This window comes from Chinchilla lanigera, unplaced genomic scaffold (genome assembly GCF_000276665.1).
Source record: "Chinchilla lanigera isolate Chin_1 unplaced genomic scaffold, ChiLan1.0 scaffold00013, whole genome shotgun sequence".
NCBI classification, from domain to species: domain Eukaryota; kingdom Metazoa; phylum Chordata; class Mammalia; order Rodentia; family Chinchillidae; genus Chinchilla; species Chinchilla lanigera.
The window spans coordinates 8,674,272-8,687,230 of record NW_004955414.1 but is presented as its reverse complement, the minus strand read 5'-3'; the positions used below and the strand labels follow the sequence as shown (position 1 = coordinate 8,687,230).

General features: G+C 35.5%; 1 protein-coding gene across 12 annotated transcripts in view; it reads right to left on the bottom strand.

The window, feature by feature from the left end:
• Positions 1-12,959, bottom strand: part of Dlg2 (discs, large homolog 2 (Drosophila)) — a 1,924,417-nt gene that overhangs the window by 484,434 nt on the left and 1,427,024 nt on the right. For all 12 annotated transcript variants that reach the window (XM_013511774.1, XM_013511776.1, XM_005379786.2 and 9 more), the window contains 2 exons: positions 11,247-11,383; positions 50-194 (listed from right to left, as the gene is read on the bottom strand). In XM_013511774.1, the coding sequence (XP_013367228.1) occupies positions 50-194; positions 11,247-11,383 (282 nt within the window). The remainder of the gene's footprint in view (positions 1-49; positions 195-11,246; positions 11,384-12,959) is intronic.

Below are 12,959 nucleotides of genomic sequence, written 5' to 3'. Positions count from 1 at the left end.
AACTCCAACTTTGGCCATGTTCAAAGATGACACAAAGTGTGGTACTTACAGTGAGTAATATCAGGTGGACCATAAGGATCAGTCATATAAATGGTAGTGGGTTTGCCAACTTTTAGATAAACTACATCAGATGTGTTCTTCAATATTGCTACAGCCTCTTCATGTGTTACTTCTTCTAAACTGTAGTTGTTTACCTGAAAGGAGGAAAATCCATATTAGAGTTAAACCTATGCACCTGAAGAGAAATTTCAAATGGGAAGCTATCTGCGATTATAATGTCATTTAAAGATAAAATTGCAAAAATTAGTTAAGTATTTATATCATACTTGGATAGAATAGGTGAATTAAGCATTGCCGAAAGCAGATAATGTAGTCATGGGTACTATATAGAAATGTTGTTTCTGCCTTTGTGGATGGGGAACTGATATGTTAGAATGAATATCAGAATAGTATCTGTAGAAAAAAGAGATCAAATGTCTCTCTTATTATGCTATAGTTTTTGGTGATTAAAACAAGTGATACACTGAAGAAAATGGAAAAAAGATCAAAGAAAATAAAAGTCATTCATAATATTTATCCTATATTTATTTAAGCTACTGTGACCATATTATACACATTATTTTGGAATCTATTTTTTAAATATAGAGTGATTATTTGTTCATAACATTAATATTATTCAAGTGTGACTTCTGTTTTTCATAGAACATTTGTTATATGACTATGACAGTGATTTAATTAATCTCTTAGTAATGTATGTTTAGTTTTTTTATAATTTTTTGTTAATATAAATAATGCTACAATAAATGCGTGATAACCAGAATCATTACAGGCACTAATAGAGCTGCATTAAATGCTAAGCACTGCTTGGTTTCATGGTCTATAACTATAACCCCAGAACTCTGACAGAGACAGGAAGGTCACATGTTCAAGCCCAGCCTGTGCATAATAGCAACATTAATGAGATCCCATCTTGAAATATAACATTTTAAGAAATGGCTGGGAATATAGCTCACTGTGAAGGCCCCAAGGCCGGTCCCTAGTACTGCCAAAAGAAAAACCAAGGCAACGTTCTAAAATATCTTATACATATTAATATAGTCAAACCTTACAATAACCTATAAGAGAGCCATGAGATAGCATTTTATAGGTGAGAGAAGTGTGTGTCCAAGAGGCTGAGAAACTTGCCCAAAGCCACTAAGTAGTCAATGGTCAAGGCAAAATTCAAAGGCAGGAAGTTTGGTTCCAGAGAGCTGACTCTTAATCCGCATCTGTCCAGCTTCTTCCAGATAAGCAAGGCCCCTGTTCTCAGGGAACCCACATTTTAACAGGACACACTTGTTTGTGGGGTGAATGAATGGGTGAACAGGCCCATGCAGAAAGGGATCAGGTAGAGGGACCATAGGTATGGGGTACATGGTTGCATATTATTGCAGTCCTTAATAAAAGAGAAATAAAAACAATAGAACTATTTATCTTAATATATCATGTATTTAGGGAAGTGGTGTCATGTATTGTGACATAAATCATATCATTTATCTTCTCCACACCTCCCTGAGGGAGACACTGTTAGGTCCACTGTAAGGATGAAAAATACGGATGCTTAGAGAGTTGAACTTAAAGGTATCACACAACCTTCAAATGGCAAAGCTGTAAACTGGGTTACAGACCCCCTGAAAGGTGAAAAGTGAGACTGTCCTTGAGAGCTAACTCATTTTAAATCTAGGGCTTACATCATCTTTTCTCTCTCCCTTTATGAGAGCAGGTCTCCTTCCAGGTTTCTGTGTAAAAGTAACATAGATTCCAAAGTATCAGAAAAGCCTGAAGAATCATTTCTACTCCCTGCCTAACACAGTGGGTACAGTATATTCATCATCCTAAAAGTGACACGGGCCAAAAAATAAATCAGTAAAGTGGAAAGTAGCTTAGTATATCTCACTGTCCTTTCAAAGCCCTCCTTATGTAGTTGATTAATCATTCATGTTAAGGCAGTAGCAGTTGTGCCTGAACAATGACAGTTCACAAGCAATGACCATGTAGAATAGTTTGAAATACTTAAGAAGATGAGGTGTTTTCTCTCAAAAAACCCAGTGGCTTAAGGAAGCTCTGGAAGCTGTGACTGTGGAAACATGTACACTGAAAAAAAGAGAAGAGAAACAGAATACGGTAGCATAACATACAGGGGAGGTCAAACTGATAGAAAAAGACCCTGAAGGCTAGAAGTTAACGGGATTAAGTTGTTAGTTGTCGCTAGCGCTCTGTTTCTGAAAGGGCTCACTGTCTGTCTTCCCAGAGTGTAGAAAGTACACAGCTCCTTAGATTATCTGTGAAAGAGAAATGTGGTCAATGCTTCATAAATTGCACTTTTTTTGTCATTTTTAATGTAGTAGGAAAGAAATCCAGAAAATATAACCTTTAAGTGTATTTTCAGAGAGAGAGAGGTTTTGCTAGCAGACTGTCTAGGAAAATTTTGAGACTAGAATGTACACATTAAAGAAAGGGTGAGGGTTAAAAGTAGGAAAAGAGAGGATATTAGAGGACATAATAGTGGCACTTAGTGGTAATTCTGAGGCTTCTGTTTGGTGACTGAAGAAACGAGACATTTACAAAGATTGTAGTCATGGGTCAGGCAGTGCTATGGTCTTGGCAGCAGGTCGTAGTATTTAAGAGCACACGTTTTGTGTCACCCAGAGTGACATTTGAACTTTGGCCATGGTGCTTCCTTGCCCTGTGACTTTGGAATCCTAGTTAACCTTCTAAGCCACAGTTGTGACATCTATAAAGTAGGAAAGATAACAGTCGCTGCCTCAAGAGGTTATTGATTTAAATGTGTTGACCTATGTAAAGTGGCAGGCACATCACAGTATTTATTAATATTAGTTCTCATCACTATACCCATTGTCATCTTCCATCTCTCTTCTCAGGAAACAGGATTTCTTGGTGAAAATTTTTGCTGATCATTTTCCTGTAAACATCTGTGAACTGATGAGTTTAATTAGGATGCTGCTGATGAGGCTTCTGTGTGGACTTTAAAAAAAATTCAGAATAGTATGGGATCTGGCCCAAAAAGTGTACTTTTGTGCTGAAGTCCTCAAAATGGTTTTTACAAAAGTGGGTTTGTTTGGGTTAATTATGTGTGTGCATTATCCTATGAACTCTCAAGATAAAGGGCCTACAGCTGGAGATGATTGTGTGCAGAAAGAAGGAATGCTACACTGATTGGCTGGTTGGACTTGTCATTGTTTCTCATTGTCTTTTTTTTTTTTTTAAATTCTGCATCAAGTGTCTGCCTACAATGGTGAACACTGAACAAATGCCCTAGTTCCAGAAGAAAAAAATGATGAACATTTGAGTGAAGTATTCTCTGTGGGGTGCATTACACAGAAGAAGATATATATATATACACACACACATACATACATACAGCCTGGCCATGTATCTGTAATAGAAAAGACGACTTGAGGCCAAGAAAGAGGCTGGAGGTGAGATGACTCATTCTTCTAAACAGAAGAGCGAGCATGGAATTTGTGCACCAGGCAGAGGAGTGCAAACGGAGAAAAAGGTGCCAGGTGACTTGCTAGCAGGGGATCCGGGCAATTCTGTGGAAACTCAAGTGAGTGTAAGCAAACATATGTGATAATGCAAAGGTGGGAGGTATGGGGCAGGCAAAGCTGGTACTGAAGGGAAATGTGTCATGTGTCAATAGTGAGATACTTGAACTTTTCATATTTATGCAAGGACGTCAGTGTAGTGGTACAAGCTAGGAGGTGATTAAGGATACTGAGGTTACCTAGAGCACAGTACAAAGAAATGAGGAGCTCTAGAGCCCTGGAAAGAAAACCATAAATGCTAATGCTAACTTTTAAAAGGAAGACCTAACTATTAGTGCCCCATGGTTGATCACTGGATGATAACATAAATCTAAAAGGGGTCAATCCAATGTACAAATGCCAGTGAGGTGAGAATGAGCATAAGCAAAGAACAGAAATCTCGGCAGGACATCAAGATGAATTGTTATAATAATAAAATTTATTTTATCAATAATAACTCTCAGTAAATAGGAAGCATTTTGACAATGGCTTTCTTTAGATATTCAATATTTTCTTATTTTTATTCTTTTCAGCAATAGGCATGCATTAGCTATGATTAGAACAAAATTAATTTTATTTGAACAAGAACAAAATGTTTAAATAAGGACAAATGGAAACTAAGTGCGTTATCCTAATTATGAGAGATAAACTCATTAGAAACAAAACCAGAATGAGACAGAAGGAAGTTAACTTCCACGTATAGTAAATAGATTTAAATTTATAAGAAATAAGAGCTGTAATAGCCAGATGTTAAGCCTTACTGTTCTAGAAAAGAGTGCAACTTGATATAATGGGAGAAATTTTAACTATAGACTCAGTTCTGCTTTAGGTTCTTAGTTTTATGATTTTGAATCAGCTGAAATATTTACTAAGAATCCATGTTACTATCTGTAAAATGAAGATCATGCTGTTTTGTTGATTTATTTGTGTTTATTAGGAAAGAATGACAGCATGAACTTGAAAATCTCTCTGTAATATAAAGCAATATGCAAATAGAAATAAAACAACCATAGTCAGATCCTGAGCTATTGTTGATCCTGTTGCTAGAAATAATTTCTTCCTGTTTAGGGCTTTTCTGTGAAAATTATCACCCCCTTTCTTCTGTAACACTTATTTTTGCAATGCCCCTTCCTTTCTCCAAGATTGAATTTCTCAAGGGCAGGGGCTAGCTTGCATTCAGTTTTGAATGTCCACTGATGTGTTGTAAATATCTGGCATTTAATAAATGTTGAAATAAACTAAATATATTTGAAAATAATGATTGTGCCAGACCAAAGAAAAACCAATCAAAATCCCCATTCTATAGAAAGAATGAGGCATCTGTTTTCTGTTTGTGTTGAGTCAGAGAGGCAAAGAGTAGGACTGAAGGTCATTCAAGCAACAACACATTTATTGAATGCTCACTCTGTGCCAGGCATGGGATAGAAAGAAGAAAAGCTGGTACAGAAATGAACACTGGGTCACATTAGCTTCTAAGATACAATCAGAGCTCCAACAGCATGCATCTTTCTTTTTCCACTGATCTTTAATACTTTTCTTAACCTTTCATTCCCAGTAAAAAGCGAGAATGAGCTAGAGCGATATTCTGGTGGACGGAAGCTTCTTTCATAGCAGTGTCACCCAAATAGACAGCGTGACAGAATCCCAGGGTGATTCCCTGGATGCAGGAAGGAAACATCTGAGCTCCTATTAATTGTTAGTATGTTCATCTTTCTATATCTTGTGTATGTTTTAAAATATAAGTAATATATTCATATGGTACATAATAACATGACTCAGTTTAAAACACACACAAATATGTAGCATATATGTGTTTTACTAATAGGATGAACTCTTAAAAGATTTTTTAAATGGCATTATACTTTGTAGCACAAATTACAGAAACAGGGTTACTGTACTGAGTATCAGAAAAGTAAGTAAAAGAAATAAAGAGGATTTAATCTTTAAATAAAATGTGTCAGTGCAACTGCACTGAATTGTAACTTATTATATTTGAAAAGTATGGAAGGAAGTCCAAGAAATAATTAGCCTTGTTTTTCTCTGATATTTCAGAAGTGACTCTAAGTACAGGGAACTGAGTTGAAGGATGAACTGTTGGAAATGTCTTCCAGCTCACCACAGGAAACTGCTAAATGATACTCTGCTTACTTGACAGAATGAACATTGCCGCCAGAGTTTTCCTCAGGAGAAGCAGAAGTAACAGCTGAACAGACTAGAATTTGGTTAAGTCAAGGTAGAGCTGTGGTTCTTAAGCAGGCTGCACAAGAGAATCATTTTAAAAACTTAAAAAAAGATGAAGACTGCCTCCTACCTCAGAATTTCTAACTTGATTATTTAGAGTGGACTGAGGGCTGGGTAATCACAACGCTCAAAAGCTGACCATGAGATTCAGATGTGTATCTGGCACTGACAACCAGAGGACTGGGTAAACGGGTGCAAAGATTTGGACTTTAGGACGCATCCATATGCAGGTCTACACCTAATTCTACAATTTACTAGGTGTAGTATATTAGAAATCATCTTTACAACCTCTGAGGATCAGTGTTGCCTTAAAGTCATGTAATAAACACCTTAGCTACCTCTCAAGCATGGGAGTGAGTAAGCAAAATTCTATAGGCACAGATCTTTTCTAGGTGGGAGCTTTCTTGGTGTGGGGTTATAGTTCTTGGTTGGTATAACTAATGAATGGCCTTTAAAGCCTTATTTCTCATCCAGATAATTTCCACAATTTATACTGTCCAGTATGATTTTATTACTGATGTTTGAACAAAACCAATTTCATAAACCTACCAAAAATAATTTTAATTTGAGATATTACAGCTACTGCTTATTCAAAATATTGCATAGTTTCCACTCATATGATCTAAATCTATCTGATGACCTTACCAGAAGATATTAATTTTGGAATAAAAATAAGAGATGTTATGCACAGCACATCCTAGAGTATGGTCCACTGAACACTAGTCGTAGGTGTTTTGTAAGTACAGTGTTACTTTATGAAGAGGATTTCACAAGTAAGTTGGAAAGATTTAGTACTAATAAGAATTAAATGTCTGTTGAGTGCAGGAATCACAGAACTTCTAATATGCTGGGGTTCACTGAAGATCAACAGTAGGGAGAGATGCAGGTGCAGAACTTCTCAAACTTACTTGGCTACAAAGCATTTAAAGTATCATGGGAATGTGACTAACATTTCATAACATACTTTAGGAAACACTCACCTGAGGCAATGCTACTATGGGACAGAGGTTAAAAAAAAGAGGACCAAAGATACACCCTATTTGCTTAAGGTATTTTGGTGGCATAAAGCTGAACTTTACTTACAAGCAGTAAAAGTGCCTGCCTGTGAGTAAAGTTCAGCTCCCCCGTTGTCCAAATCGATGGTCTTTCCACTTGACCTCAATACCTTTGTTAGCTTTTCCCTTCTCTACTACTTCACTTTAAAGAAGGAAAGCCTGGGCTCATTCTCTGTGAAAGGTATAGAGTTCTACCATTGACACATTTTTCTTCAAATGTCAAACACAGGTTATAGAAAAAAAAGGTGTAAGATATTAAACCTTAAATTACAATGTGTCAAGGAGCTTGGCAACTAATTCTATCCCTGTAGAAAGACAAACAATCTTGGATCCAAAATTTCTGGAATTATGCAGAAAAAGGTAAAGAAGATCACATTTCTATAATATATTTGGCTCTATGTATCACCATGGAAGGGTTTTAAAGGAAGCAGCATGTGAAAATATACAAAAGAATTTGAAAATATTCCATGCCATTAACTTTTGACTATTTATTCCATGAAAGTCAAGGCCCAAAGATAACCTATTTGGTCCAGGACAACAACACTAAGGTATTGCTATAATCCATAAAACTCAGAAGTCACTGGCACTCCACAAAACAAAATTCTAGTGGTAAATAGCAAGAAAAATTAAAACACAATTATTTTACTAAAAAGAACACATACCATATATTTGAGTAAGCCATGAAGTGTGAGCATGTTCTGATATTATAGGAATCTCATTTGAAACACTAAAAGCCTTATTGCAAAGGTAACGCAGAGGATAACTTTTCCTTATAGTAAAATAAATTCAGTGGCTGCTGTTATAAGATTGCCTGGATTTTTAAAAGTGGGAAATAAGATTATATGAAATCTAAATAAATTTTATGCATAATCTATGTACAGAAGAAAAATGAATCTGTGGCAAAATTTACCATAAAAGTGAGAGAAAATGTGTAAACCACTTTAAAAGACTGAGACGTGGGGAAGTGGCAATATAAAACTCATGCCTGTGTGGAAGAAGAATTAATCCCTGCCTTCTGCTTTCAAGGAACAAAGCTATTAATAAAGGCAGAAAGTTTTAGGGAAATATATTTCAATGTGATTTAAATGATGGCTGGTACCTAATGGATAGCTTTGGAGAGGAATTAAATTCTCTATTAGAAGTGACGGACTACTTTGTTTCTATAGGATTCTGATGTTCCAAATGATAGTTCTAATCAGACGGCATTGACTAGCGTTCATGAGGCCCTAGGGTCTATTCCCAGAACCACCAAAGAGAAAAAAAAAAAAAGAGATACTTTTCAATTCTGAGACACAAAAAGTTTTTAGAGAAAAAGAGTGCCCAATATATATGCTATGAGTCAGGTGATGCCCAACATGACAGAAACCTTATTTGAGAAACTTAAAAGGTTATTGCTAAGATTCTAAAAGGAGGAAAAAAGACTGCATTCTCACTGCAGGGGAAATTCTGGGAGGTTTTCTGAATTATGGGTATTCAGCCACAAAAGTCTAAAGAAATTAATAAAGTTTCATTTTAAACTGTGTACTTATGGAACTCTGACTGAATAATATATGGGGGAAGTTTTCCTAAGAAGTGAGAGAAGGAAGTGGTGCAAACTGCTTTGGAAAGAACAGTGTATTTAGAGAAAAATATTTAGAGTGTGGTACAGCTGGTAAATCACAGGATCTAAATCATTGTACTTCCTTTGGGGGAGGAGAGTCAGGGGAGTAAGAAAAAGGACGGGAGGGAAAGAGGAGGTGGAAAAGAAAAACGGAAGAGCATTAATACGTATTTTGTGGCTGAAGCAAGATAAGTGGTCTTTTAGGGGGGGCTCCATTAATTTTTTTCTTTATTCTTCTTCACTAAGCGTTATTTTTCTTTCAGAATATTTTAAAGCAAGCCATTTTCTTTTATTTTCAGGTTCAGCTTGCCAGTTGCCTTGGAGGTACTAATTATGTTTTCCTTACATAAGAGAGGAAAGACCTATTATTGCTGAAGGTTCATTTAAAAAAAAAATGGCTTAAAAACTCAAAACAGTTAAGAATTATGTCACAGCTATTTTTAAAATCATTATATCTTCAATGAGTTTCAAGCACCCTGTAGTGGCAGCATAGCATGGTGCCTGCAAAATGCTTTGACAGAATTATTTGGATGAAGTTTATTTTTTTCTTGAGAATTTGAAAATAAAGCTAGAAATTTAAACATAACTTCAAAGAAATCCACGCATATCTAGCACAAATTTACAATAGCATAGTTGAAGCACCACAGGAAGACTTGCCTACAATCAAACTCTTACAGCACAGTGTGTCAGTGGGAAACTCAGTCACTATCTCAGGTAGTTATGACTTCAAACTGTCCTCTTCCTTTTTCAGTTTCAATGCTACGTAGAAGATGGTTATGATGATTTGTTGTAATTCTAAATCAACATTTCACGTAATGAAGTTTATGTTCTAGCTCATATACCCTGATAACAATTTTTCTGTTAGAAGAGATAACATGCAAAGAATTTTTAGCCCAAAAGCAAAGAAGCAGAAAAAAGTATGTTTCAGAATTTCATGAGAATGAAAATGGTAGTGACTCCAAGTTGTAAAGAAGTTCAAACTTTGTGAGTTGAAACTTAGAATGAATCAGTTTTTGGAGCATTTTTTGCTCCTTCAGTGTTCCTTCCTGCATAATGGCTATTGCTTAGGATATGGTAGATAGATTATATATACTTGTTAAAGGAGTTGGTGAATAACTAAATAAAAAATAAAGGAAAGAAGGAAAGAATTGAATGAAAAATCCAAGGAGACTAATGCAAAAAGCAAGTACAGGAGGTAGGATTGTAAGGTGCTGATGATCACGAATGCAAACCAGGTTTGCTCAGTAGGAAATCCTGTTCTTTCTATTCGTAACTACAAAGCCATGGGCACGTTAATAAACTTCTCTATGCCTCTGCTGCCTTTGCTTATACAAAATGTCCACTTGTGAGAAATATATGTTACATTACAAAAATAGCACTACAAAATACATTGCAAAAACTTTAAATAGCATATAAGCAAAGCACATACTAAATAAATAGTAGCTATCAAGATTATTATAGAAGTCTTATATAGGTAATTTAGCACAAACATTGTCAATAACCACAAAATAAGACTGCTGGGATTGAAGACAAGCTCTCTAGAACTCAGAGAAATGGGCATCATGAATATAAACTTTTGGAATTAACCTCCACTATTTGCACACATTGTGGAAACTACTTTCTTGTTGAGATGGTACAGACACTTCTCAAGAAAGTGTTAGAAGCAATGGCTCCTTGTAGACGTAAGTGAAAAAACCCTGGTTTAGAAGGGCAGACATGTTACTAGATATCTCATCTTACTTGAGGTTGTCTACTATGAATTTTTAATATTTGATTGTGATTATCTTGTAGATTCAGAATATAATAGCAGTGGAGATGGAACAGTTATATCCATGTGGTATCCTATTTGTAATTGCTTTAATTTTGCTTTAGTTTCTTATACAATCCATAGCTCAGAGTGGGTTGGTATCAGTCACTGCCCAGGACTCCTGAACCTTGTAGGCAACTGGCAAACACAATACTTTAGCCATAATCCAGTGTGAGGGAAGGGAGAAAGGAATCCATTTACACATGTGCCAGAAGCCACAAAGCCAGGAGCTGTGTCTACTGGGGTTGTGTCCCTAGTCAAAAAAATAACTATGAACACATTCATATTAGTAAACCAGATAATGCTGCACCTCTTGAGAAATCCCTTTCTCTAGCAGACTGGAAACAATTACTATAGCTAATAGGAGATGACTGGAAAATCATCTTATCTCTATGCCATGTGTGTATTAAAAATGATGGAAACTTCAATTTCTGTTTTAAAAACATCAGCAAATCAGACATAATGTATGTGTACTTTTGAGCTGTCTTTTGTTGAAACCTGGTCTCTTTTTATTTTTGTGTATGGCCAATGTACGCACTGAATTGTGCCCTGATGCCAAATTCATATGTGGAAGTTGTAAATGTGATTGCACTTGGAGATAGGGTCGTTAGGAAGTAATGAAGATAAAATGAATTAAAGGCGGGGCTCTCGTCTGACGATACTGCTGGCCCTGTAATAACAGGAAAGAGATCTTTCTGTCAGCATGAGCTTTTAGGAAAGGCCATGTGAGAATGAATTCAGAAGGTAGCCATCTGCAAACTAGAAGACAGACTTCACCAAAACCTAATAGGTTGAGCCTTCAACCTCCCCACCTTCAAAACTGTAAGGAAATAAATTTTGCTGGTTTCAGCCACACAGTCTATAGTGTGTTATGGAAGTCTGAGCAAGCTAAGTCAGGCCCCTGAAAGCAAGAGTTTTACAAACACACACACAGTTATGCCGGGAGTCACACTCACCATTAATAGTCTGTCCCCTACTTGCAGCCTTCCATCCTTCTGCGCAGCTCCGCCATCTATAATTTTTGTTACATAAATGCTGTTGTCTCCAGGGATGTGCTGGTTCCCTACACCTCCTGCAATGCTAAAACCTAAACCTGTGGAAAAGGAACAGAAAATGGAAAAACAAACACAATTAATCACACTTTAACAGTTATTTTTCTAAATTTATCTTCACTGTACTGTAACAGCAATAAATAAAAATAAGGATGCTTTGAAATTGATTTTGGTCTTTCAGATATTTGAAGGCTTATGGGTTTTTGCTACTGAGACAAAGAGCTTTTGGTCAATCCCACATACACATTAGTTCGTTCTAGTTCAAGACTGTGCACAGAGCCGCTGCTGTTGCTCTTCAGCCAGTTAGTTTATAATAGCTGACTGGTCAGAGAACAGATCCACCAAAGAGTTCAGAGGGCTCTAAGTGATCCAGGAAAACACAGGGACAGTCCTGCTCCCGTTGGGACTATACCCTCATCTCTACTGTTACTGATACTCTAGCATAGAATACCGAACTATCAGAGTTATTGGGCAGAAACCTGACAACTATTGACATTGTAGGAGGAAAAAATAGAGCTGTTAGCAAATTGCACAAATTCTGGGACAGGAGCCACAAGGAAGATATACATGTCGAATATTATGTCATAATTTCAGAGCAGAGATAAGGAAAAGAAGCTAAATGCTAGTTTTCATCTCTGGACTCTGTCCCACTTTCATACTTGTTATCGTTTAATGTGATAAAGTGAAGTGAGGCTAATGACATCAAAAGTGAATCATCCCTATACATTATAAAAAATGAATAGAGAATATAATTTATCATTTTTATAACAAATGGCAGAATATAAAATTATTTTTAAAATGACAATTTTCTACTTTGAAAGATGAATTTTACCAAACTATAACATATATTTTTTTATTAAAGTATGCAATGGTAAGAAGAATGGAATCATTTAATAAAATCTTGATGAGATCATTTTAAAGAAATGATTAATAGAATCTGTAAGTGTACAGGACTAAAAAATTTCTTCCAGAATATGACTGAATACAGAGTCTGTACAATGACTGAATACAGAGTGTCTATAATACTCATAGCATATATTTTCATTGAATTTAAAATCAGAATTATTAATATGCAGATTATTTAGAAAATGAAGGTAATAACCTAAGGCCTTTGATGTTACAGAATTTCCATAATTTTATTGATTTAAATTCTTGAAAAATCATACATCTAGTCCACTGATGAAGTGATCATAATAACTTTTGATATTTTCTACAACAATTATGAAAAACACATTAGCAAATACTAACTCCATTTCCCAATGCTTTTATTGAATATGTGCTTTTACAGTACACAAGTGATTAATGGAAAAATGATGCATAGTTAAGTATAAAGTAACACCTTTTGAATTATGTTAGAAATGTAATGATTTTGTTAAATTAACTATGATAGTTGTTAAAAATAAATGGAAAATGGATTTAAATTGATAGGGCAATTAAAATAAGTGCTATCCAATTTCCTACTGAAGTAGGTAATTATTTGTTGCTAATGCCTTGCCACCTCTAGGACCATGAATATATTTATTTGGCTAAGATTGAAAGAATTTATTTATTAAGTAAAAGATGGCCATAGAATTAACAAAATATGCCCCAATTAAATTTTTAAATAAACTGTAAAAA